The sequence below is a fragment of the Phaethon aethereus genome (assembly GCF_964289735.1).
Source record: "Phaethon aethereus genome assembly, chromosome: 9".
NCBI lineage: Eukaryota > Metazoa > Chordata > Aves > Phaethontiformes > Phaethontidae > Phaethon > Phaethon aethereus.
Window position 1 is genome coordinate 27,650,956 of NC_138585.1, and position 27,477 is coordinate 27,678,432.

At 57.6% G+C, this 27,477-nt stretch overlaps 1 protein-coding gene across 3 annotated transcripts in view; it reads right to left on the reverse strand.

Moving 5' to 3' along the window:
- Positions 1–27,477, reverse strand: part of KCNAB1 (potassium voltage-gated channel subfamily A regulatory beta subunit 1) — a gene marked incomplete at both ends in the record, with an annotated part of 74,955 nt that overhangs the window by 29,510 nt on the left and 17,968 nt on the right. For 2 of the 3 annotated variants that reach the window (XM_082003535.1, XM_082003534.1), the window contains one exon: positions 23,846–24,145. The exons of the other annotated variant lie outside the window; for it this stretch is intronic. In XM_082003535.1, the coding sequence (XP_081859661.1) occupies positions 23,846–24,066 (221 nt within the window). Of the gene's footprint in view, positions 1–23,845; positions 24,146–27,477 lie in introns of those variants that run through there. 3 annotated transcript variants of the gene reach the window in all.

Genomic DNA, 27,477 nt, shown 5'->3' on the forward strand with positions numbered 1-27,477 from the left:
GGAAAGCAGGAGATCCAGCCCGACTCATGCCGGCAGCCCCCAGGGCAGGGGTGCCCTCCCCAGGTCCCCCAACACCACTGCTGTACCCAAAATTCAGCACTGCTGAGAGGAATTCAAAATTTTGGGAGCGACAGGAATTTGTCCTCGAGTAGCTATTTGAAATGCTGGAGCTGCGTTTCCAGCACCGCAGGCCCCCGGGCTCACAGCACGGTTGGAGCAGGCACTGACCTGATTTTTTTTTTTTTTTTTCTATTTTTTCTTTTTGTGTTTTTTTTTGAGTGAAAGCACAGCTGGACCCCTGCGTAACAAAACCCATCTGTGCACACAATAGCTCAAACGATGCCAGTCCTCCCCTGCTCACCAGCACAAAGCATAACGCTCAGAAAGTTAAAAGGCAAATACCCGGCAGCTGCCTGCGTGCTCCCGACAGAGCTGCAACGCCTCTGGCAGGAAAGAAGCGCCCGGGCTCAGGGGATTGGGATTTCCACCTTACTTCTGGAGACAGCCCACCCGCGGCATAATGCTCTTTGGAGAAGCCAAGTGCTACTGGGCATTTCCAAACAGTTTATATTTATTTTGTAGAAGAGGGTTTTTTTAAGTCTCACTGAGCTGTGCTTTGCCTTTCAAAGCCTGGCTCTGTCTCTGTGCCAGGCACATGGCTGCGAGGGCACAGCTTGGCCATGGAGCTGTATATAGATCTCTCTCTATATATATGTATACACACACCCCTTCTATATATACCCCTTTATACATATACGCATATACATACCCTTTATATACCTATATGCATATACAAATGCATACATGCATACATACACATGCATATACAGTGTTGAGTGAAACCCTCTGCTGTTTGCAGGCATTTATAGGGTACACCATGCCCCCGGCAGCGGGGTCTGTCCCAGCTCTCGGCCCGGGTACCAGCTGGCTGTCCCTGTCCTCCCTCCCCGTCCCCCCGTGCCACAAAGCCACATCAGGGCTCCCCCCTCCAGGCTTTGCACCGGAAAGCGACAACCAGCTCTTTGCAGAGTCTGGTCCACTAACAAATCTGGGCAGGAATATTGCGTTTGAATTTCCAAAGCTGTCTTTGCCATTTACTTAGCGTACACGTGACCCGGGTACTTGGAAAATTTTATGCCTATAGTAAAGGGCCGACACTGAAAACGCCAAGTCTTTGCAAAAGAATCTCAGAAGCTGCTCGGCAGCTCAGGAGGTTGCCTGAGCCCACGGTCCAGCCTAGGGAGCATCGCCGGGTCGCAGCCCCCAGCTACTCCCATCGTTTTCGTGAGCGTTTCACTCAACTGCACGCTCCAATTAGTGGGTGGGCACCCTGAAAGCAGAGCGGCCACATCAACACACAGGGCCACGGAACAGCTAAAATCCCAGCCCACTTGGGATGGCTCGCCTGCCGGCGCAGACCTCGTCTGCCTGAAAGCACGCAGCTTTTCGATTACTGGTCCTACGGCAGAGCAGTTATTTGGAACAGCAACAATTCTTAAGACAGACCTGATTCTCCTCTACCCACCCAGGAAAAACCCCAAGAAAAAAAAATATGTATACATTTACACGTATTCTGCAGCTTCCAGCTGTACGTATATGTGTAGGTACCTTACACACACATATATACACACACACCCAGACGCTGCAAAATCACCAAGTAAAATCAATGGTTGGTTTCTAAGTAACCAGACAGTAAAAGCCCTTTGTGTTTCCGTCGCACTAATTCCCAAGCCTGAGGCAAGTAGCCAGCTCAGTCCCCAGCAGCTGAACCGGCAGCAGCCCACGCAAACCACCGAGGATGGCTGCGCTGGGAGCGGTGGCCGGGGCAGCGAGCGGGACGAGCAAACCCCGACGTGCCCGCTCGTCGTCAGCCGCTCCGGCCGCGCACGGGCTGAGCATCCGCCCCAGGCGAAGCCTCTGGAGCGCCTGTGCCCGGGGGAAGCGGGGCAGAGCACCGCCGGACGGCTACGTCTCCTTTCCACAGGCATACAGCGTGAGCGGGGGCTCCGGGCGGACAGCGCGGGATGGAGGGCACCAGCTGCGAAAGAGGGGGCCTGCCATCGCCCTCCTGGGCGGTGGTGCACAGCTGGGGTTTTCCTGGGCCGGCGGCGGAAGCTCTCAGCGGTATTTTCAAGGCTGGAAACAATCTTTTTCTATAAAGTAATTGTATGAATTGGCGCTCAGCTATGGCCGGGCTGACACTCGCCTGCTTTCCCTGGGGGCTGCTGAAGCCCCCGGCTCCCATGGCCCCCGCAACCCAAGGCCCGTCTCACCCGCCGCCCCGCACAGGCCCGGGGCTGTGCCGCACGGGACGCGGTGGCTGGGCGAAGCCACGTCCCACCGCAGCGCTTGGCTCCGGGGCTCCCCGGCGCAATGGGGAAGACGGTGTTCGCACGCGTCTGTTAGCGGTTGCCGGCGTTACGGCCCTGGTTGTGTCTCCATTTGGCACTCGCCAGTGCCGGGCAGGGAGGAGAAGGGGTTCCCCCGCGGTCGGCTGCCAGCAGCGGTGCCCGATGCCCCGTTCGCTCGCCAGCCAGCGCCAGCGGTGCTATTCACTGCCGCTGGACCGAGCCCCGTGCGTCACTTCATCTGAGCCCCGACCTGCCCGGCCCGGGGCAGGCAGCCTGGTTGCCTCCCCCATACCCGGCACTGCCGCCGCTCCTGGAGGCTTGTGCTGATGCTATTTAATCCCTTTCAGGAGGGGAAAAAATCTCTTTTCAAATTGTAAGTCAGTGCTGCTGAGGGATGAAGTGGCCATTAAAGAGGACGATGCAGAAGCCTCAAGTCTCTCCGGATTGCTTTGCCTAACCTAGACGCCGCCGATTAAAAACCAGCTTGCTTATCCATAGGTTTTTTTCTTCATTAGCACAGCTATCGTGCTTCTCCTCCCACTGATAGTCAGCTTCCCTTGCACTTCGCAGAACTGGGGCGATCGCACCGCTCCCCTCAAGCCGCTGCCCGGCCCTGCCAGGCGCAGAGAAGCGCCCGGAGCTTTACCGGTGGCCTGGGCGACCTGCGGCGGCGCAGCCCCTCGGCCTGCAGCCCGCCATGGCGCCTCCGCCCTGCTTCCAGCCGCCGCTCGGAAACCACCTTCGTTGTCTTTATCCCAAACTTGCACCATGAACAAGACCTAGAGGTATTCAACACCTCGACCCTGAATTCTTTAAAACCAAAGCCTGAAGCAGGACGCTCCCGCACCGGCGTGCTGCCCAGAGCAGGGCTATGGCAGAGCCAAAGGCAGGGAGGCCTGGCCGCTGCAGGTGCCTCCCAAAGGGCCAGGACGGGGAAAGGTGCTTGGGAGCAGGGACAGCCCCGCTCCATGAAGGTTTTGGGGTTTTTGCGGGCAGCCCCGTTCACCATGCCCGCGGCAGGAGCTGTGCAAACCTCACCGAAAGCACCTGGGTCACTGAAACAGAATGACAGAATCACAGAATCATTAAGGTTGGAAAGCACCTTCAAGATATCAAGTCCAACCGTCAACCCAACACCACCAAGCCCCCTAAACCATGTCCCAAAGCACCACGTCCACACGTTTTTTGAACACTTCCAGTGATGGTGACTCCACCACCTCCAGGGGCAGCCTGTGCCAATGCCTGACCACTCTCTCAGTAAAGAAATTCTTCCCAATATCTAATCTAACCCTGCACTGGCGCAACTTGAGGCCATTTCCTCTCGTCCTGTCGCTGGTTACTTGGGAGAAGAGACCAACACCCACCTCACCACAACCCCCTTTCAGGTAGCTGTAGAGAGCGATGAGGGCTCCCCTCAGCCTCCTCTTCTCCAGACTGAACACCCCCAGTTCCCTCAGCCGCTCCCCATCAGACTTGTGCTCCAGACCCCTCACCAGCTCCGTTTCCCTTCTCTGGACACACTCCAGCACCTCAATGTCCTTCTTGAAGTGAGGGACCCAACACAACACAGGATTCGAGGTGCAGCCTCACCAGTGCCGAGTCCAGGGGCACGATCCCTGCCCCGCTCCTGCTGGCCACACTAGTGCTGATACAGGCCAGGACGCTGTTGGCCTTCTTGGCCACCTGGGCACACTGCTGGCTCATGTTCAGCCAGTTAGCGACCTGCACCCCCAGGTCCTTTTCTGCCAGGCAGCTCTCCAGCCACTCCTCCCCAAGCCTTTAGCCTGGGGTTGTTGTGATTCAAGGTGCAGGACCCTGCACTTGGCCTTATTAAACCTCATACAGCTGACCTCGGCCCATTGATCCAGCTTGTCTAGTTTGAAACCTTTAATAAAGGACATTTATAGCCACGCTCAACACACTGAAGGCCATAGGGCACTAACTTATTTTGTGAAGGGAATGCACCACACTGTTTCTGCTCTTTCTAGCTCTAAAAGATGCATTTTAAATTTAATTTTAAATCTTCCCAGTCTCCTTCTCCAGGGAGCGGGTATTGCCCTGTCCCGGTGCCTGGGACCGAACAGGGCAGGGGACAGCGAAAGGCGTGGGGATGCAAAGCCCACCAAGACCGCAGCCTTGCACGCTGGCTTAACATAGCTCATCTTCCCTGGCGTAAACCAAAGGTGACATTTTCCCTGCCTGCGCAGCCGGAAGGTTGAGCTAACACAACCATCCCCGCGGCACCGGTGGCTTCGCCAGATTGCGCTGCGTTAACGAGCGCGGGAGATGAATGCCTGATTCATTGAAAACACAGCTTGCAACTTGTTAAAAATACACCGAGGTACCAAAACATCGTGCGGGCAGGGACGACATTTCCCTTGACTAGGCTTTTCCAAGCAGAGGGCACATCCATTTCCCAAGGAAACGCGGGTTCTTGGCCATGTTTAAGAGGCAGAGATGCGGGAAGTGCCGCCCCAAGACGCCGGCAGCAGCATCCACGCACCGGCAGCCTCCAGGAGCTGCTGCTAAACGCCAGCAAACGGCACGCAAGCAACCACGCAGTGTGCGTGAACGGCCCCGGCGGGGAAAAGGCTGGCAAGGAGGCCTTAGCCCAGAGCCCGCCGGGGCCACCAGCCCGCGGCCGCAGGGAACGGCACCTTCCCGCTGGAAAGGAGTGACCTGAGCAGCAGGACCCGAACAGGCACAGCCACAGGGCTGGTGACGAACCCCTCAGCCTCTTGGCAGGTCTTCACCACAGAAATCAAGTTCTCTTTTTCTCTTGCCAGTGGAGAGAGTTGCACATACACTGCGCCTACTCCATCATCCTCAGGCTGAGAGCCGCAGTCCCCGGTGTTGTGGGGATCTGTCCCCGGATGCGCGTGGGTGTTCTGCCTGCTGCTCTGGCCGGCAGCGGCAGGGCTGCAGATCATGGGGTTCTCTCAGCTGCAGAGAGACCTGGAAAATCTCTGCTCAGCCACCTCTTCCCAGCCTGCAGCGAAGAGCAGAGCCTCTGCCTGGGCAGCAGTTTCCTGCTCTGAGGGCACGAAGCGCTCTCGGATTCCCTTCAGTTACCAACTCCCGTTCCCATCTCCCTTGTTTCCAGCAGAAGCACCGCTCCTTACCTGCGGCTCCAGCCCCGGCTGGGAACCAGCCGCTCATTTATAAATGGAGAGAAAAAACACAACCAAAACCCACCACACAGCTTAGTTTTTAAGCACAGGAGAAACTATACTCGGAAAAGTACTCTGATTCCGGACCCGGCTGTGATGCTGAGTAAACCCGAGTTAATCCTTTTGCTAGAAACAAGTGGTTCAACAGGACAGGTGCTGGTGGGCTGACACCCCTCGGTGTGGGGCCATGGAGACCAGCCTGGATCCAGCCCCAGGCTGATGCTCAGGGCTGCAAAAGCCTTCAGTTCCCCATAGCTGCGGGGGGAAAAAAAGCATTTTGCTTGTTAGCCACCTTGCTGTGAGCACAGCTATGGGCAAAACCGAGGAAAAATGCTAGAGAGACGTATCAGATCTGAATGATGGGTAAGAAGAGCTTCTTACACGTCTGAGGAGCCAGGGTTCAACATGCGCAAGAAAGGCCAAGATGGCAACTTTTGACTTCAAGAGCTCTTTGGTTTAGCATTAGGAAGTCAAAAAGCGACACAAAGGGAAAAGAGGGGAGTAATGCATTCTGCGGAAATACAGAGGGGTGAGGAGAGCAACAAGAGGCATCTGGGATAAAGCCTGGCAGTAAAAATGCAGGGAAAAAATGACAGTTTTTCTGGTCCCAGGAGTGAAGGAGGGTGAAATCCATCCCCAGGGGATTTTTTCCTTGTCGTGTGGCCATGTAGGAAGATTAGATTGCATCTGAAACATTAGTTTTGGTTAAAAAGACAAGAACCCAAGGTTTAAAATTGAGATGAATATTTGGCGAGGAAAACAGAGTAATTTGACTGTGCAGCAGTTCTAAACCCATTTAACTCCTTCTGAGGAAGGCTATTTGATGGCAATAAGATCCTAGAGCACTGCTGGCTACCTGCAAGTCTGAAGTCATTCTTCTAATGACAAAGAAAGAAAACTTACAAGTCGGTTGGAAAGTTTTCTCCTAGTTGCCAGTTTTGCTTTTAAAAGCCTTATTTTAAAAGCTACCCTGCAGCCTTCCTAACCACCCCACGTGGCGGCAGCACCCCAGGCCATGCATGGGCATCACCTCATCGACATAAATCTGCATATAACAGCATAATACAAGTAAGGGTTAATTGTACAGAAAATCTCTATAAAAATAAACTTGGAACTTGCCACAGGTTGGGGTTTCACGGGCTCTCCCTGGGCTTGCAGAGACAGGCACACGGTGGCTCAGGCTGAGCATGAAAAGTGGCACAAAGCCGCAACAGCCTGATGGCAGGGGTTTTTTCCTCTTTTCCAACACATAAAAACTAGGCTCCTCTTGTGAAATCCAAGCGGCAGAGATTTGGGAGCAGCCCGGGGTGTACGGTGCCATTCCTCTGCCCTTTCTGGCTGTCTGCAGTGGCTACCCTGCTCACCAGAGCCATCAGCTCCTCCCTTCAGACATGCTCCACAGTTTCTTCCTATTAGGAAGTTTCTGCAGTATTTAACCAAAGCTTTTTATTCCCTCAATTCCACTCCATTACACCGTTAGGAAAGCCTTTTCATTGGAACAGATATTTGCAAGCCTCTTCCAGATCTCCTCTGATTAAGCCAGCTTTTAAAGTAACACTAAACTACTTCTTGCTGGAAAAAAGTCTTTCCCCGTGCTGCTGCTGTCCCAGTTAACTCACAGGGTACGTGGGGGGTGGCCAATTATAATCCCATGGCCAATTATAATCCCACGGCCATTAAGGGCTCGCCTCACCCAAGGTGAGAAAAACCTTTTCAAGTGAAATTGCACAGAGGCGAGAAGCTCACAGCCCTTGCCTTAAACTAGTGGTGCCCAGTCTAGTCCCCGCCCAAGCTTCATTTAACATGGTACAGCAGCGAGGATTGCGAAAGACCTGAAGAATTCCTCGCGCATCGTTTTGCCCTCTGTGCTCACCCAAGGCCTCCTTAATGGCTTTTATGGTAACTTTTAGTTTAGTTATTACCTCGGAAAGGTAAGTGCTGACAGCGCAGTCAGAGATGAACAAGACCAAGATGAATATATAGTTTTTATATATATCTTGTGGGCGACCAGACCTGACCAGCCTGGGGAAAGCTGAAAAGCAGCCTGGCCATGGGGGCCCTGGGGAGGACGAGGCTTGGCTCTGGCAGAAGGTATCCAGGGAGAGGATTTGGTAAGCAAGCCACCACGGTGACGTTTTTATGACTAGCCACTGATGAGGCAACACGTAACAGCATGGCCCTGCACCCCTCGCGGCACCCCCAGACCTCACACCCCTCCGCTGAGGCACCTGGGTGTCAGCAGAGCGGAAGGTCCCTGTTTCGTAGCCGAGCACCTCGGTCTCCCCTGGGACAAGCGGTAACCGAACCCACCCTGAGCCGGGCTCCCCGCACCCAGGCGGTGGCCGGACAAGGCTTTAATTAAGTGCCTGACTCTGCTCCCGCATTTGAAGCCCCACATGTGCCTGGGTACCGGGTACCTCTCGCAGGCATTGGGGTGGGGGTCCCCCAAAACCATGCACAGAGACACCCACGTCCTTCCACACCACTGGGAGGGCTCCCATCCCCAGCAGCACCACAGCCGGGTTTGCTGCTGGCACCGTGGCACACTGGTGCCCAGGCGGGTCTGGGAGATTGTCAGAGCTGACAGTCTCTTTAATTAAAAGAAAAGGGGGAGAAGGCGGGGGAGAAAACATGTCTACAAAGCAGCCCATTCCATATGGCAGGAACGGTATTTGTCTCCTGTGGCACAGGGCAGAAAGCGATTGTAATTATTCATTTTTAATTAAATCTAGTGTAGAGGAATCTGTAAGAGAGCCCGTCAATGGCAGCAAACACGGCAGCGCACGATGCAGCCGTAACACCGGGCTGCAGGGAGCCGCGAGCCGCTGCCGAGCTCGGTCCCCGCGCCCAGGCAGCGCTGAGCACCCCTCGGTCACCGCTGGCAGGTGCTTTCCCCATCCCTCCAGAGCCACATCCAGCAAGGGGGGCCACCCAAAAACCCACAGACCCGGCTCCCCAGGTACCCCAGCAGGGGAGAGCGCCTACCCCAGCACCAGGGCAGAGCAAACCCGCTTCACCTTGCACTTCAGCAAGCAGCGGGGAAGAGTACTTCCCTTCTTTAAAACAACCTTCACCATTCGCCTTCCAGCCCCATCGCAGCACAGCATCACCCAGGTACCAGCTGCTGCCCATCACACACGGCTGGAAGAGCAGCAGCCTGCGGCCCACCACAGCCCCCCTGCACAAAGGCTGAGCCAGCACCCACCACCCTCCTGGCAAGGATTTATGGTCTGAGCCCCCTCTGCTGCTTAATCAACTCATTAACCTACAAGTGGCTCCTCCTATTGTTAAGGGACAGAGCAATTATAAGAAAATACATCCTGGTTATCCAGGTGGGGGACTTGCTTGGCTGCTGCCCTTCGTTGTTCGGAGGGCAGAGAGTTTGGCTTTGGTCACTTCCATTAACACGCGCCCAAATGAGCCCAAATCTTCCCTTCCCGGTGCCGGGCAGGGCTGCCACACCGTCAGGTGTCTGAACCCACACTGGCCTCCGCCTCCACAGCCCCACCGCGTCCCCCTTGCTTGGCAGAAGGGGATGTGGCTCCTGTTCGGTCCAAATCCATCTGCCTCCACGAACAGGGTAAACTTCGCCCGGCGTCTGACAGCAGGCTGGGCTTACCTGCTGCACCGTGCTCTAGCAAAGCTAAAGCTGATCCCGGCTGGGACTCCAGCTGGGTGCTGACAGTTGCCCCCAGCCTGGGAATCTCTCCAGAACAGCCTCGTCTTTGGCGGAGGCTAAAAACAAAGAGTTTCAGATTTTAAAGCACTGAGTGACAGTTGGGCTGCTTGGAAGACAAAGGGAAGAGGGAGCAAATCCTCCCTGAAGCTTATCTACTTCCAGTATTCCCATCTGTACGATGGGATCAGGATAGGCATCCTTACCTGCCTGTCTATCCACCCATCTATCTATCCATCTATCTGCCAGTCCGTCCGTCCGTCCATCAGTCTGTCTATCTATCAGGAATGAGAGAGAGAAAAAGTGAGAGGTTTTTCTAAGGAAAAAGACAAGTTTTAAATAAAATCTCTGCAATAACACATACAATGACTAAAACATTTTTGACTCCACACCCACAGAGGAATCATCAGGCTTAGAAGAGCTCGACAGAAATCAGATAATGCTGTTTTTTGCTTGTTCCAACTCCAGTTTTGTTGCTCTGTGACGGTGTTTTTGCCCACAGAAGCCAACCCCTACCAGAAATACAAAACCGAGGGGACGGATCCTGTGCGGGTCAGACCTACCAAAGCAGCCCCAGTGGCAGGTGACCCCCAGGACCCCATTTCACAAAACCCCAGGGGCTGCCAGGGAGAGAGGGTGGGTGGGGGTCCCGGGTCCGCGGGGGCATCGCTCGCCCCCCGTGCGGGGCTCCGCCGGCTCTCGGTGCCCACGCCGCGGTGCCCACGGCCGCGCCGCCGGCCTCGGCGCGAGGGAGGCGTGCGGGGGAGGCAAAACCCGGTGCTTCCCAGGCATTTCTAAGTATTCCAGCGCATAAAAAGCATGCAGAGAGCAATGGGTGGGGGGAAGGAGGCGGGAGGGGAGAGAGGGGCTTCGAACGGAGCAGGCGGAATCGGGAAGGGCACAAAGCCAGCCCCTGGGAGAGGCATCAGCACCTTCAGGTGCAGGGACCCGCACGCAGGTGTCCTCATGGACACCACCACCAGGAAGGAGGGGCTGGGGCACCTCGAGCACGGCACAGCCCTCCTCGCACGCCTGCACGCCACCCTCGTGGGGCGTGGGGTGAGCCCCAAGGCGATGATACAGCCCCCACCCCATCCGATTAAGCAAAACTGGGGAAGCCATGACAAGGTTTTCCTGCATATAAACTGCAGAGAGTTTGGCTTATTGCTACAAAAATGTAAAAAAAAGCCACTGTTCCTGATGCTGGCAGTGGGAAAACAAGGTTGCTTAGAAACATCCCCATTAGGGCTCCAGAACCGTTCTTTTCTGCACAGAAAGTGAATAAAATACGCAATTTTTTCCCTGAAAAAAAGAAGCTGTTTCAAGCAACAACGGCAGTAGAGACCCTTCCCACTTCCCCCTCCCGCTGCGGCACAGCCGGCGTCCTTCGCCTGTGACCTGCGGAGCGGGGAGCAGCAAAGCGTAACCCCGGGCGTCGGAGCGCGCTCGGCCTTGGCGCTTCTGCTCGCCCCATAGCGTGCGAGACCCTCACCGCCGCTTCGGCTGCTTCCCGCGTTGATGAACTCCCCTCATCACACCCCCCTTCCCTCCCCCTTCAAATGCCAGAGCGAGCCGCCCTGCACCCCTGCCCAAAGGGAGCCGCTGGCGATCGCAGACCCCGACCCCACCCCTGCATTAAAATGGGCAACGGGGGGCAGCTCCGGCTGCCCGAATTTCTCCGCTCGTACCCAGCCAGGCGGAGCCCCCAGCCCTGCCCCGTGGGGAAGGGGCTGTCCCCCACAGCAGGAGAACGTCTGCGGGGTCCCCGGGACACGGGGTGCCCGGCACCAGCCGGCGGCACGGGGCCCGGAGGGGAAGGGACAGGCGGCAGAGGGGCATCCCCCCGCCCCTCCGGCCCTCCTCTCCACCACGGGGCCTTCCCGGCGCAGAGCTGCCGGCGGCTGGGGGGAGGCGCCGCTCGGGCGCCGCCGGAGCTGTGACGCTGCAGGACCCTCACCCCTCCAGCACCCGCCACACCTGCGGGGCCGCCGCTCCTCCGCGCGGCCCCGGGCGCGCTCGCGGACGCCCCTTGGCCCGGCAGCGCCACGCCAGAGAGCCGCGAGGGTACGGTACGGCGCAGGCTGAGCGCGCCGGGGGCACACCATCTCCTGGCTTCCTCACAAGCTCCATCTCCTCGGGCTCCGGAGCATCCTGCCTCCCCGGGGGAAGGTGCAAGCTGCTTCACCGACGGGTGCTCAGCTCCTCCTAACATCTCGGAGCCCCGTAAGTGCTATTTGTCACGATTCGTCGGGCTGCAACAGCCCCCAGCGCGGCTCCGTCTGGCCGTGAACTGAGGGTGGGGCAACTGAGGTGTTAATTCTCTTCTTTAATTAACTTGGGTCGTTTCCTGCTTTTAAGGCTGGGTTTCGTTTTGCCTCATCAGCTCAAAATACCTGCGGATTTTAGAAAAGCCGTAGCTGCCCCTCAGCAAGCTCCGGTGGCAGGACGTCGTCTCTAAGCCGTGTGGGTGGGAAGAGAGAAAAATGATGGCTTCTCTCTCCCACTTTGTGAACAAAACACTTCACAAAACGCACAGCAGTTTCCACTAAATTACCGCCCGTATTAGCAGTAATTGCAGTGATGCAGAACCGCAGCTTTCCGCGGTTTTACGTGTTTTAAACCCATTTACTTGCGCAGAGATAACAAAGCGAGGAAGGTCTGCGCGCTGCCGGGACACCCGCCCGTCCCCGGCAAGCTTTGGTTACGGGCAGCACCCCGCTCCGTTTTGGGTAACGCTACAAAAATCAGCGCGATGCCCCACCAGCCGCGTTCGCCGCTTTCTGTTGATGCCTTCAACCACCTTTCAAACCAGCATCACGTTCTCCCGAGAAAATGGTTTATTGCAGGTTGGGGTTTAAAACCTCAGCCCTTGGAAAGCAACAATGGTGATTTTTAACCAGAGACCTACCAAGTATCTTTCCTTACTCTAATGCAAACTGCCTTCCTCTTTGTCCCTCAGGAATATTCCCCGGTTCTAAATGGGGATTGTTTCCCCTAACAGGAGTTGAATGACCACCCGAGCCGCCCCACGCACGCACGTCGGAGCAGCGCGGAGGCTCCCGGCAGCACCTGCGCATCCCGGCGGGGGCTGGGGAGCGGAGTTGGGGTTTCCTCTGGGAAAACCACCTTCTGCAGTGCCTGGAGGCAAGCTCAGCCCTCCGGCCGCAGCCAGGGCCGGCCAGACACGGGCGCTTTCGCCCACCACCCGGCAGAGACACCCCCGACCGGGACAGACCCGCGGTGGCTGGCTGTGCCCGCAGTGCCCGGCCATCCCCAACAACGACCTGAAAGGGGGTTGTGGCGAGGTGGGTGCTGGTCTCTTCTCCCAAGTAACCAGTGATAGAATGAGAGGAAATGGCCTCAAGTTGTGCCGGGGAAGTTTAGATTGGATATTAGGAAAAATTTCTTTACAGCACAGGCTGCCCAGGGAGGTGGTGGAGTCACCATCTCTGGAAGTGTTCAAAAAACGTGTGGACGTGGCACTTCAGGACATGGTTTAGTGGGCTTGGGGGTGTTGGGTTGACGGTTGGACTTGATGATCTTAAAGGTCTTTTCCAACCTTCATGATTCTGTGATTCTGTGATCTAATCTCAGGGAATTTTTAGCTCTATTTTCAAACGATAAGAAGCACAGATGAACGTGCAAAGCTGTAGGAGAAGCTGGACTAGCGTAGATGGCCCAAGAGATACTTGAGCGAGCGGAAAACACAGATCCGTTTCCTTGGTTGAGCACATACGTTCTTAAATTTGCTTTAACGTTCAACCTTACGCTTGCAGTGTTTGACTGTGCTCATGTTCGCTGCTTTGCAAACCGCTTTGTAACGTCTTCTACCTAAGGTGTTACAGAGCTAAAATAGAACTCGATTTTAATCGTGTGTGTCCGCAGTAGCGTGGTGAAGGTGCACCAGGAGGAGTGCTGCTTTTCTAAGCTATTTCAGAGTGGAAGCGGATGGACGACACAGGCCCAGGCGCTCCTCTGAGCACCCTCCTCCCTGTCCGGGTGTCTGCAGCGACGTGGCGGGTGGAGGCTGCCCCATGGTCCCCGACGCAGTAAAACAGGGTTTGGGGGAAGTTGGTGACTATCCCCACCACTGCAGCAGTGATGTTAAGTGTTAGGTCAATGACACAAATTAGGAAAAAAAACCCTGTTACTAGTAGAATAGTTGCAGAGGCAAAACAGGGCAGTATTGATCAGCTGAGAACAGCGGCGAAGCCCGGAGGTGGGTCCTGGGCACGGGAAACCCCGGCCCGGTGGCAGGAGGGGTTCGGTGTCCCAGGTGTGGGCAGCATGGGGGGACGAGCCGGTGCCTAAATGGCACCTGGCCCCAGTTTCTTGGCTCTCTTCACACTTTCCAACTCATCTCCCGTACTCGTAGGGCCACCGGCTGCGTAGGTGGTGCTTCAGCTGAAATTCCCCAGCATTTTTTTTGGCTGCATCCTCAGAAAAGTTGCAGATGACGCATTAAAATGTAGATAAGACAAAATAGATGGGCTGCAGCCAAGCGCAGGGGCTGCCGCGCATGGCTCTGGCAGACGTGCCGGCGCGCTCAGCCTCCCCGCGTGGGATCTGTGCCATGAATGAGGCTCCCGCATGCGACGCTCCTGCCCGCTCCCTCCCTCCTCCGGAGCGGAGCTGCTCGCCCGCCCGGGCTGCAGCCGGCCCGCGGGGACACGGGGGGAGTCGGAGCAGAAATGGTTGCGGAGACTTTGCGGCGGCGGCGGCAGCTGCGCGTCTCTATTCCCGGAGCCGCCGGGGTGGGGAGCGCGGGGTGGGGGTGCCGGGGCGGCGGCAGCGCTGGCGCTGGCGTTCCCAGGGGAGTAACTCCACCGGGGGGGCCCCGATTCCAGCGACCGCATCCCGGGACGGTGCGCAGCCCACGGCTCTCCTGCCCCCACCGCGTTTCGTCAGCCGTGGGACCCAAGGATGAAAGAGGGGAAAAGCAAAAATATTTGTCACTCTGCAGTGATGCTTTTGAAGTGCAGAATTTCAAATGTCTGAGTGAATTACGTTATCCTTGTTAAAAAAAAAAAAATAAAAATCTTGCCGTTCCTAAAGGATTTGAATGAATCAAGTTATTCCCAGAAATAAGAGAGGATCAGGGAGCTCTCCACCACACCTGTGCTCGGGTTAATCCGCAGCTTCCCCGTCACCCTTCAGCGGTACCCGACCCCGTGGTGCTACAGACCTGACCCGGCAAAGCCCTGGCAAACCTGGAACGAGTGCCTAGCCCTGCTACAGTGCCCCAGGTTGGTTCTGCTTTATTCACGTAGGAAATCAGTGAGCAAATCCTACCTGTGCGTAGGGTGCCGGCTGTGGTGTCACCGGTCAACACATGCCATAGGGCTGTAAATAATGGATGCCATTGTCTCGCATTTTGGTGCTACTTCAGACTGAAAGAGGCAAAATAAAAAATTTAAAACCCCGTCACTGGTTTTTCCTTCCCCATCCACCGACCCACCTTGGAAAGTATTAGTCACTAAGCTGAAGTGACTGAATAAGCTGGAACTGGAAAACACGTATTTTCTCCACAGGCAGGAGAGGCTAATTCTGACAAAATCACACGGCTGGCGCAGGGAAGGAAGCAGAGCAGCCCTGGACAACGGCCGGGCTGCCCCGTCCGCAGCCGGCAGCACCCACAGCGGGGCCGGCCCGGGACGGGGCGCCTTTTGCTTTGGAGGGGCAATTTATTCTTGCATAGATATTTAGGTAAAATCTATTTGCATTATTCTAAAAATAAGCAGGCTGAGGCAGGGAGACCACTGTGAAAAATAACTGAGCTTTTGTTTTAGTTACCGTGTGGGACTTTTACCGTTTCAGAGGGAAAGGACATTTTGGACAGATTTTAAGTACTCCTGAAGTCAGTTGCAGCACAGTTTCACAGCCGCTGCGGCTGCGGCTGCGACCAGGCAGTGCTTGGTTTTTCCGGCAAATGTAATGCCAGCAGGAAAATACAGGTATACCATAAAAGTTTTCTAACCTCATACCCAAAATATTTCTAGAGCAGCTTGTTTACATACCGGGCACGTTTTTTACGATGACTTACACGACCCCGTCGCCAGCAGCGTGCAAGCTGGGCGTACGCTCCGGCGACCCCGGCAGCCTCAGCCCGGCTACCAGCTCTCACGCCCTTTCGGTGCGAGGAGGCCATCCGTCCCGTTCGCGGGCTCTGGGGTTCTCCCGACGCGCCGCAGCCGGCTGGCCCTAAGCTGCCGGCAGGCCCTGCCGTAGAGCCTCACGCCGCTCGTGCCTGCTGTCGGCAAAAACCGGGCATCAAGCACGCAGCAGCTTTCCCCTCTGGGAGCTGCCAGAGGCAAGGCGCCGGGTCCTCGCTGGGGTGCCACGTACAAAGGGCCTCCAGGAGCTTATTTGGCAATAAGCTTGCTGCTTCTGGTGCTTGTCAAGCCCTGTGTCCCATCGCTTATTTCTGTTTGCTCTCCGAGCGGAGCTGTGCCAGAAAACAGCTCCCGAAACTCTTCAGCGCGGTGCCTGCAGAGCCCCGGCCGAGCGCCCGGCCACCCCGGGCGAGGCGCCTCGGGCACTGGGCACGGCTCCCTGCCTGCCGGGAGGTTTGGTAGTGCTACAGAAATAGTTGGAGAAACGTTGCTCATACCTGTGGATACCAGGAGGAGCGAGCCGGCGTCTGCGGAAGGGCAGATGCCGCACCGCCCGCAGGCGATGCTGCTGCGGGGAGCGGCGGGGGCATCGCGGCGGGGGCATCGCGGCGGGGCAGCGGCGCTGTGCGCCCCACCGGCCACCCGGCGCGACCCCAGCACGCGGCAGCGGGGCACAGCCTGCCCCAAAAGGCTGCGGTCCCTCCTCCGCCCGAGGCCCTCCACGCTCTCACGGGGGCTGCCGTCCTCCGGCATTTGCCTTTGCCCCCTCCAGAGGCTCCCAGCAAACACTGCTCGCGCTCCCGCGGTGACGGGAAGCATCGCCCGGACCGCCCCGAAGAACAGGGGTGGGGTAGGGGACACGGTAGCCACATCCCCCTTCGCATTAGCAAGGCCCACCCGAAGCAGCACTGGCTCGCAGCGAGGAATACGTCACCCCAGCTTAAACCTCTGGGCTCGCACCGAGTCTCATGCAGAGTATTTTCTTTCCCTTACTGAGAATTAATTTCTTAACAAACATGTTCTACAGAAGGCGGTTTACAATGTTAGCCTAAAACAAAAATAAGCGTGCTCAAAATTCAAATTGGATTTAGCCAAAGCAGCCGTGCTAAAATAATAGATTTTAAATATCTTAAACTGTGTGCTTCACAAGTAATTAAATTAGCAGTGTTTGTGCGTTACATCTTTTCTTCCATCCACTTAAGCATTAGATTATCGTTGTCGTGCAGTTTTTTAATGGAAAATACCACGCTGCGGGGAACGGTTAGGGACGAGCAGAGCGGAGCAGGACCGGGTTTAGCATCAGTCGGTCAGGAACCTGCTTCGGCCACTGCCACGAGCCAGGGAGCTGCCCCGCGCCGCCTCGGGCCAGGGCTCAGCCACCGGCCGCCGCTGCCCGGGAGGGTGCACCCTGTGCCCACCGGTGACGGGGGCAGCCGCCCGGACTGCTCCCACGCCCGCGCCCCGCTGCCCTGCGCCCCGCAGGGCCCGGCCGCTGGCGGCGCCGGGAGGCCGTGCAGCGCATCGCCGGAGCGCGGCTGCGCGGTTTGGAAGCTTCCTCAAAGTGCCGTCATTTTGCTTCCGCTTACCAAAGCCCACCTGAAAAGCGTGCTCTGTGAACAGCGTTTGTCCTTCAACCCAATCTCGTCCTCCTCAGCTCATCGCTCTCTCTTGGGTTTAAAATGGGGGGGCAGGAATCGACGGCAGACCAAGCCCCGGCTCGCTGCTGTGCCCCCCAGTGCTCCCAGTGCCACCAGCCCCGCAGGACAGCGTTCCCGCTCCCAGCGGGAGGCAGACACCGGCACAGGCTATCCGGCATCCCCAGACCTTGCTCCGTGCTGAGCCATGACAAGCAGCCTGCGTGCCACGCTCGCCGGGGAAGTGGGGACTCTCGCGTCATAGCTGGGCAGAGATGATGTCAAATGCTGACACCCGCCCTCTGAGTAACAGTCCCCGCCCTGCGCTAACGCACGAGCCAGCTCCGCTCCCGCCGGCCGCGCGTTCCTCCCCGAGCTAGAGCCCGCTTGAGGACGTATGTGATTAAGCTGGTGGACAGACGTTTTCAAGACGGCTAGGAAGTTAGGAACATTTTTATGAAGACTATTAGAATACTTGCAAATAACGCTAAAACGCCATTTTTCAATTAACTAAAGTTGATGTAGGAGGTTCTTGGCCGGGTCGGGTCTCCAGCGGAGAGAGGGGAGAAGGGGCAACCCCGAGCGGAAGACACGCCTTGGCCGCAGCCGGGGAGCGGAGAGCGGGGCAGAGCCTCCGACGCGGCGGCGCTGGGCAGCGCTCCCCCGGCGGCCAGGCCACGGGCGGAGAGCCGGGGAGCAGCCGCGCCGGCACCGCGCGCGCGTCTACCTCAGAAAACCAGAAAAGGCGACGCTGCTCTATCTGAGACCCTGGAGGTACGTCTTCGGTGCTTACGCTCAGCCCAGACATCTGCAAAGCCTTCGTTTGCTGAAGACGTGACAGGCGCGAGCACACCGCCGGCAAACTCCACGCAGCACATTTTCGGAGTTTGCACGGTAACCTATTGGGTTTAGCATTGCAACGTTAAACGCGGCTTTTGCGTCAACGTAATGAGATGAGAAAACTCCAGACCACACCGAGCCCCCAGCCTCACTTAGAAGCTACGAACTCCTGCAGAGGGATTTGAGAGCAGCACAAATCAGCACAGATTTTGTTTACCCAACTGGTTCCTTTTTCTCCTTCTTCGAGTTATTCCTCCCTTCTTTGTAGCCATTATAAGCTACTGTCCTGGGGGAAGATGCGTTGTGAACTCAGTGTACACCCATTCTGTTCACTGGATTGGTCTTAATTTGCAGCAATAAAATGAAGATCAGAAGATGAGCCATAAAAATCAACCTGATGTGGAGAGCTACTGAAACAACGTGTAATTTTATATCAGAATAATTGTGCCACTCGCATGTGAGTGCTTAAAACTACTCATAATTGCAGCAAGACTTGAATAAACCACAGCGAGACTTAAATAAACCACAGATTCCTAAACGTATGAGGTAGTTACTATGGTTAATGCTTGTAGTGTGATGCAAGGAAGAAGAAGACACAAGTCCTGAAATACTGCCAAGAAATACCTGCTTTCACCCTCGAATCGCACGAGAGGTTTATCTTCTATTTCCCAACTAATCTTGCGGCCGTGTGTTTTTCCAAGCCTGGCGGGTGGGAAGTTTGCTTTTGGCTCCTGTAAGCCCCCGCTCACGCCGGCCGTACCGCCCGGCGCGCTGCGCGGGCGCTGCACGCGAGGCGTGCTTTACAGCGCCGTTCTAGCGTTAATAACACCGCGCTCCTACATAAGAAATCAGCACTTTACTAAAAGCCTTGCAGTTTCTGCTTCTAGCCCACAGGTCACCCGGGGTGCGTTCAAAGGAGCGGAAGGGACCGCCGGCGGTCACGGAGGCGAAAGTCGTTTTCCCGACGGTCTCGGACGCAGCTCTGGGTCTCTGCAGGGCTCCGTGCCCCCCAGGCTCCTCTGCGGGCGCCCGGGACCTCCCCGGGGAAGGGGGACGGCTGCGGGACATTTGCCGGTGCATTTCTCCTCTCCTGGGTGGCCCTGGGAGGGAAGGTGCTCCAGAGCATCGCTGCCCTCCGGGCTGGGACCTGCCAGCCCACAACACGCGAAAGGTTTGCGTTGACCACAGGATGGCGAGTTTTATACTTGTTACACACCTTAATTACGTTTGCCAGTGGATATTTATTTAGGCAGAAAGGTGGGATGAGGAATTCTTTGCGCTGTAGTATTTTTATGGTGCCTCTTAATGCCTGCAATTGGTGCGCAGAGCCGATGGAGCGCTGCTCCGACCCTGCCTAAGTCAAGCCCGCGGCTGCCTTTCCAGGAGGGGGAAGAGAACCATCCCACCAGAGGCAGCGGAGAAACACCCCCGCCGCTGCAGCTCTTTATTAATGCGCTTCGACAGCAACCCACAATTTCAGGCACACAGAGGAGAAAAATGCCTTCAAACTGCTGATGAATTTTTAGCCGGCAGGATGTGATGACCTCCGCTGGAATTCGGCCAGGGCGCTGCCTCGGTGCTACCAGGGACGCTGGAAGGTCCCGCAGCCCGCAGCCAGGCAAGCAGCAGCGCCCAGGCAGCGAGCCAGAAAAAATCCCAAGGAAGAAAAGGATTGACCAGGCCACCCCGCACCGGGCTTGCTGTAAGCACAGGCACCCACGGTTTGGAGACGTACCCGTTGCTCTGGGACAAGGGAGCGGACAGGCAGCGGCACCGCGTGGCCGGCCGACTTGGTCTCCTCCAGAGCCTTCGTGCGCGTTCGGGTTCGCGCTGGTGCTGAGCACCGGCACCGGGGAGGGCTCGGCACCTCCCGGGGGCCGGGAAAGGTCTTTGGTTGCCAAAGCTGCCCCAGGCTCTACGCGCCGTGCTTGCACGCCCGGCGCTCAGCGACTGCAAGAAGCGCAGTTTCCGCCGCGCGCCTGCAGCAGAGGGCAGGTCCCCGTGCAGACCCCGCCGAGCGGGGACGAGGCGCGGGGGCTGGCCGCCCCGCGCGGGCCGCAATTACCGCTGCGCTAGCCATCGCTACGCCCGCCCTCAGAGACCTCCGCGGCACGGGCAGGAGCCCCAGCGCTGCGGTGGCGTGGCCGTGGCGGCCACGAGCGGCTCGGGAGACGGGGCTGGGCATCCCGCATCGGGCGGGAGCGATGGGTTTCCTCTCCGGGGGACGGTGCCCGGCCTCGCCGCACCTTGCCCCAGGCTCCGCGCCGGCTGCAGGGTGAACACGGGCCACGGACTCCGCCAGCTTGCCTTGGCAGTTAAAAAATTTTTGTTTAGGCTCGCACTGGAGTTAATGGTCAAAGCTGCCACCATCAATTATTTACGAACACAAAGAGATAGTTGAGCTTTGTAAATGAGGCCCCTCGTGCCCATGCGTGGGCAGAACGCTCAGAAAGGGCTATTTTTGAACTGCTGACGGCCCCGAATCGCCAGCGCAGCAGCTGGGGCCGGAGCTGAGCCCCGAGTCCCGCGCGGCCGCGCTCCCTGCCGCGTCCTGGGCACGGCCCGGGCTCGCGGGCAGCCGCGGTGCCCTGGGGCCAGGCTTTGCGCTGCTGCACGCGGGACGGCAAGGCTGCCCGTACGAGCATGGGAAGGCGGGTACAAGTCTCAGTTTGAGAAGCTGCTCTCTGTGGTAGCCGTGGCGCGTCCCAAATAGCCCCGCGTGCCAGGATCAGGGCTGGATCCACTTTACTGACGGCTTGAATCGGGCTGACAATAAACTTAAATAAAACACGGCAAATTAGAAGGGAGGAGAACCCAGGCTGTGACCTTCTGATGGTCCAAAGCAGGGGAAGACCCAGCCTGCCAGCTCTCCTCCCATGCTGTGCATCGGAGGGATGCAAAAATACATCCTTTGTTTTCAGCAGCGGTGCGGCAGATTGCAATTTGCCAAGCCAAGAACTGCAACCACATCATTTTCAAGGAAAGACTTGACGTGATCCCAAATATTCTCCCCACGCATCTGGACCGGCTCACCAGTGGGACTGAACCGGACCATTAAAAAAGGATAGAAGGGAACAGCCCCTCTCCCGTTCGCCTCCGGCGGTGACAGCAGAGGTGATGTCCCATCTGGCTGACGCCACAACCCGACAGGGAGGCAGCGAAATGAGATTTAGCGAAGTAGAAGCAGAGGTTTGCTCACGCAAACACCGCGGGAAAGCACCTGAGTCCTCCATATTTGCAGATGTTCGCCGATGAACATATTTATTCCTGTAAACTCTGCCTTATCATATTCCAGTTTGGCGTCTGAGCTGGAACGGGTCCAGAAGCGTGTCGTTTGATGAAAAGCCCCCGAGCTGGCTCCTCTCCCGCCCCCAGCCCTGTCATGGCGTAGTCGCCGTCTCTCCCTTTGACATAATCCCACAGGCACCGGGAGCGCCGGGCAGCCGCGGTCAGCAGCGCCGGGGTCGGGAAGCGTCCTGGCCGCGGTGCGGGAGCTGCGGGGCAGCCCTGCTGGGCTGGGATCATCGCTCAGGCTCTAAGGGGGGAGCAGCTCTCCGCATTTTTAGCGTAAAAGAAGGGGCAGCTTGGCTGGCGTGTCATTTTAGGCAGCACACGCCGTATAGCTTAGCATCGGGGACATAATTTAAGCAGAAAACAAACTGGGAAGGACTTCAGCTTCAAATGTAAGGGGGCTGAGGACTTTACAGGGTTATTGTGGCAGCCACTGGGAAAAGCCTTTGGCTCCTCCGGGCGCTGGGTTTCCCTCAGACTGAGGAACCAGGCCCAGAGATGAACATGAAATATCAGCTCCATCACCGTCGGTAGGCATCTTCCCTAACTAAAGGTTATCTCAATTCAGCAGCATCGCAGCTGAGCCTGGAGGTTTAGTCAGCTCTTCCTCCAAACTCCCCTTCACTTCTTCTCTTGGGGGAGAAATCAGCTCTAGATATGGAGAGATTTGGGAGCAGAAACAGGGATTAGTCATAAAGATAAAACATCAGCCTTGTCACCAACGAGATGCTATTCCTGATGCAATTCCCCAGGTCTCGGGCAGCCAAAGCCGGGCTGTGCTGAGCACCAGCGGGAGAATTCAGCCCTCGTACCAAAACCTTATCTAGAAATAAGCCAGAAGGGATTTCCACAGGCCCAACTTCGGAGGCTGCAGGAGCGTTTGTGTCATGTGGGCAGCAAAGAATTGCAATTAGCCAGCGTGTTGGTACACTGATAGCGCCGGGAGCCCGCGGGAAATCAGCAGAGATAACTGCTGACAATTAGCACACGGTGTCCGTTAGCCTAACGAGCAGCAGCCGTGACTCGGTAACAGTTCGTGTCTCTGAATGACATGATCAGAGACGTCTCCCACAGATGTGCTTATGGGGGAAACTGAGGCAGGGTGGTGCAATGGCTTGGCCAGGGCTGCAGGAGGGGAGAGGGGTCCTGGGGACCTCCTGGCTGGCACCGCTCCACGGGCCCCTACTGCACCGGCAGGCTGCAGGCATTAAAGGACGAGTTACCCTGACTTTGAGAGTTGCCTCTCGTGGGGCAGGACCTGCCGCCATCCCCTGAATACTGCCCTCCCCACAGCCGGGGCCAGCCCGCAGCACCCGGGACCCCCTGGAGCACCGGACCTGCCCTGCCATGCCACCTCCCAGCACCCTGGAGATACCGATCAGCACGTCTGCCCTCGCCGCAGCCTTGCCACGGGCGCGCTTCGGCTGCCAGCCCCGCGCGGGGAGCAACGGTGGGAGTGTGCAACGCTCCCGCTGAAAGTTGGTCGCAGCTGAACGACAGGAGCAAGCAGTCGGAACGGCCGGGCTTCCACCCGGGCAAAGCCTCCGGGTTATTTGTCAACCGTTCAAGCAACTCCCAGCAAATTACATCTGAGCATCTGAGCGTCCCGTTTGCTCTGCTTCCACACCGTGCGGCTCCTGGAGAGTTAATACTGAAATTTTCAGGACTACAGGATCGCCTAAACCGAGCCCTGTGCTGAGCTGCACGTACGCTTGAATTTCATGTAGCGCTGCTAAAGCCAGCTTGGCTTTGCATTGGTCCCAAGGACCGTAAAATCAACGTAACGGCAAAGCTGCATCCTCGCCCCGCGCCGCTTGCCCGGTGTGGGTACGGCTGGCTGCGCAGGAGCGCAGGTCATCACCCGGTGGGCTGGAAACGAGCGCGGCTGAAGTCACCCAGAGCCCTGTGCCCCTCGCCGCCCTCCTCACGCCCTGCCCCCTGGAGACCCCCTTGTGCCGGCCGCCGGGCTGCTCTGCACAGGGCTGCTCGGGGAGGCAGCAGCTCTGCCTCGGGCAAGGTGCGCAGAGCATCCCCTTCTCCTGTTCCCAGTAACGTCATCCATTAGAGGGACATCCTGAACCGGCAAAAGCCAACCGCCAAAGTCACAGAAATCCATCCCATGTTCAGCTGAAGGCATGTCAGAGAAGCTTATCAGCTGCCCACGCCAAAGACTTCAGGCTGAAGTCACAGACAGTCATTATTTTTCCTGCCTAGGTTAGGAGGAATAAAAATCTGTAAGAGGCTTGAGGCATTTTATCAGCATGCCCATGACCTTTTTTCCTGCAATTCACCTAAAATTGGCTTTCATCTCATCTTCACTGAGTGAACCAGGTAAAAAGTCAGTAAGCGATCACCATGATGAAATGGTACCCAAGGCAGACGCTTCTTTTCGCTCTATACAACGCACTGCGAATGAACTTTTCCTGTCCAGCCTCAAGCGTGCTTTGCTAATTGATTTTTCTGCTCATTAATACCAATATAAGTTATATTGAGCCCTTAATAGAAACCATTTTAACCTCACTGTCGTATATTCCCAACATTGTATATTATCTACCCAGGCAAGTGTTTTTTGTATAAAATCACAAACACATGCCTGCAAAAACGTTAACACCCAAATGCTATCCAGTTACGCACAAGTTTAAAAATCTATTAATAACCTTAGTAGAGAGCTCCTCTGCAAAATCAGACGCATCCAGGCAGGCAATTCTTTAGAGGGAAAGTAAAGAGCTATTACGCTGCAACAGAACAAAGAACTATACCGTGACCATACCTATATTTCATGCCCGTTTGCTTTGCGGTGGATTCTTTCAACGAAATGTGGTGCTGCGGGGTAAATGTCCCCAGACTGCGAGCAATAATAGCCACTGTCCGAAATTTTGCCCGGGCTGCATTCACAACGTTCGGGGTAGTGGTGTTCTGCTTGCTGATGAGTCTGTCTTCACCATTTCGACTCTTCAAGTTGTGCTCTGTGCAGGCGATGGACACTTGCATCGCGCCCTCGGTACACCCTCGGTCACCGTCCAGGTCGCAGCCGGAGCCCCCGGCCGCCCTGACGCGGGCTGCAGGCTGCCCAGCGGCGCGGGGCTCGGTCCCAGGCGCTGCCGAGGAGACCCGCCGACCTTGAACTCACAGAAGAGGCCGAGGCTGAGGGGGTCTCCGGGAGAGCCGGGCTGCGTCCCTGCGATGCCGGGAGGAGAGAAGCCCCGAACTTGACAAAGCAATCGCAGGAGCAGGTTTCAGCTCGCTCTCAGATCTCCCCTTGCAATATTCGCCGCCGCTTAGACAAAAGCATCCATCCAGTCAGGTGCTTTCGGGAACGTAAAGCTGCTCCTTCATGATGCACGGTCCGCAGCAGCCGCCGCTCTGCCGTGATGCAGGCTTGCTTCTGCTTGCCGGATTTAAATCAATGCAGGCATGCCGCAAGCGCTGGCTCCAGCACCCGCTGGACCACGAACTGCTGAACAGGCAGCCTTGCCGGCTGGTGAACCATCGCTCGCCAGCCGCTCTCTACGGACCGGCGGTATCCATCGGTTATCCCTCCCCCAGGCACAGCAGCCCGCCACGTCCCAAGCGCCGGGGCTGCAGCGGCTGCCGGGATCGCCCCGCCGGGAGCCTGCGGGAAGCACGGGAACGGGCCTCCTTTGTGCTCAGAGGGAAGGCAGGCGCTTCAGGCAGATGCCGCCCGTAAAAATAGCTGCCAGCATCGCTAAGCAAGGAGAGGACCTCTTATAGAGGGCAACAATTCGACGTTAAATGGAGTAATTATGAAAAATAAAAATAAAAATAAGGGGAGGGGGAGAAAAATTGCTCTGCTACAGTACGCCAGTGAGTTAACACGTTAATCCCGTGTTTCTGGCAGCCGGAGCCGCCGCCCGCAGACCCACGCTCACAGCAGTGCCAGGGTTAATCCCTTCTCCCCCCAGCGTCGGCAGCCCAATAAGCCGCAGCGCCAAGTCTTTGAAGCAAACCGTCCCCATCCCCTGCTGCAGTTGGCTGCAGCCGGAGCAGGGGGCCCAGCGCCGAGCCGGCAGCCTGCCGGCGCCCACCGCCCCCTCTGCCAGGGCGCTGGCCGCGGGCGCCGGGGCGGGGGCAGCCCGGGACCCCTGCGCTGGTGAGCGGCTCCCCGGGGCGGTGGGAGGGCGAGGCAGGGGTGGGGGTGGCTTGGAGTCAACTCCCGGACCCCTGCCCCTCGCTGCCACCCTGGGGGAGGGCGGGGGGCGGTGATCCGCCGTTGAGGCACGCCCCGGGTGCAGACCCCCGGGAGAGGGTGTCCGTGGGGTGTGCGGGGGTGGCAGCGCAGAGCGGGCGGGCGGGCAAGGGCCGGGGCTGCCGTCACCCGCTGTCCCTTCCCCAGCCCTGTACGGGCCGGTGGGAAACGGTCCGCAGGGCTTCCCCACACCCCACTCCTAAACCTGCCCTCAGGCTCCCGGGAGGGCTGGGACGAGGGCGGGGGGCACCTCCGGTGTCCTCTGCTCATTGCCCAGGTTGCAGGCTGCCCGGGACCCCGTCCCCTTGGGGTGCGAGCAGCCCCGAGGCTGGGGACCCCCCAGCCCCGCTGACCCGCCGGCGGTCTCCCACTCGAGGCACGCGCCGGTGGGGCGGGAGCAGCGGCAAGAAGGGAGAAGCTGGAGGTGCTGGTGGGGTCGTGGCGACCTGTTTTGAACTCGGGGTGACAAACCTTTGATTCCCTCCCCTGCAGCGGGGGCACACCCCAGTTTTCTCCCCCCAGCCCGTCCTCATGAGGAGGGGGAGTGGGAGCCGTGGGGCGGGCGGCCGGCGGCCAGCCGAGGCCACCCACCACCCAGGGCGGCAGGGTGACCGGCTCCCCACCATCCCCTTGCGGTTCGTTTATCTGATGGCTCATTAACGCTTACACCGCAGGTTTCTTTGAGGATGGAAAGCATCGCATCAGAGTAAAGCAAGCTGCTTCACGGTGTTTCCCAAAGTCGATTAATCATACAACAGGCCCACAAACTCCCAGCTGTGAGCGGCCCCTTGGACTCGCCCTCAGGCGGGGGCTCGGGGCAGACGGGTCCCCGCGGCGTGGGGCTTGGAGGGAGGGAGGGCAGGGCTGTCTCAGACACAAGATTTAGCTTAGAGGGAGTTTCCAGACATCTAGTCAGTGAGTTAGTATTACAGACCACAAATAAACGCTGTTAAATACCCAGGAAAGAGTCTGTCACTTGGGGGCACACGCCATGGGGTCACTGCCACCAAGGTGCCCCACGGTGGGGCCTCGCCAGGACATCCTCCATGTCTCCGTGGCACCGGGGGATGCGGCCAGAGCGCTGGTGGTGGCACCCACAGGGCTCTGCCTTGACAGCCCAGCGTGGGCTAAGCGCCCACCCGGCTTTTGTAGCCCAGCTTTGCATTTCAGAGCCCAAAGCACGACTGACAGGACGGGGTTGTTTCTGCCCCTGATGGGCGCACAGCATCCTCCTGCTGGGCACAGCTATTTCAGGAAGATGTATTTTTACATCTTGTGCTACACCTGTCTGGAGAGCTCCCGGAGCAGCCAGCAGCTGGCCCTGCCCGCGCAACAGCCGAACGGTGTGGCCTGGTCCTGGGGACGCGCCCGGGTCACCGTCCCTGCCACCACGGCTGCCCGTGCCCTCGGGTGCCGGGGGAAGGCCAGGAAGGGGACAGAAAGGGACAGTCACGTTTTGCGCTGGCATGTCCCGCAGAGCATATTAACTCAAGCCACTTAGATTTGGAGGGGTTACAGTCTCTGCCAAAGAAATATGTATTTAAATATGGGATTTATTTCATTTCCCTGAACAAGATAATCACTTATAGACTAAAACATTAGAATAACATAATTTTGTGTCATGAAAATCCCGAGCTTATAAAACAAGAGGTACGCGGCAGCGCCGGTGGAGGACAGTGCTGGGGCGCGGCGGCAGCTCAGGCTCAGCCACGAGCCTGTGGCCAGGCTCTCCGTGCCGCTTCAGTGCCACCAAACCGCTACGGACGCAGCATCCCCGCAGCGGCTGCATCCATCCCAGGGTGCAAAATAAAGACGAGAGCCAAACGCAGCCCTGCAGCAAGCAGGGTGCTCTGGGCGGGCGCAGCAGGCAGGAGATGTTCCATGGCTCCTGCACAAATACATATTTCGATGCCCCGAACAGCCCGTTTCTTTGCCCAGGACCTCGCAGGGGAGGGGTGACGCGCACCACTGCGGCAAGCAGAGCGGACACCTCCAAAAAGGAAAAAAAGACTTTATTCAGAGCCGGGCTGCGGAGGCGCCGGGGGGAGCTGGGGCCGTGCAGCCGAGCGGGTGACGGAGAAGCCTTTCGCCGGTGCTCCCCGCGGGCAGGGCTTGCAGTGCCGGCCGAGCTCTCCACGCCCGCGGGCCGCGGGAAAAAGATGTTTCTGCAGCCCCAAATATAACGATATAATGAG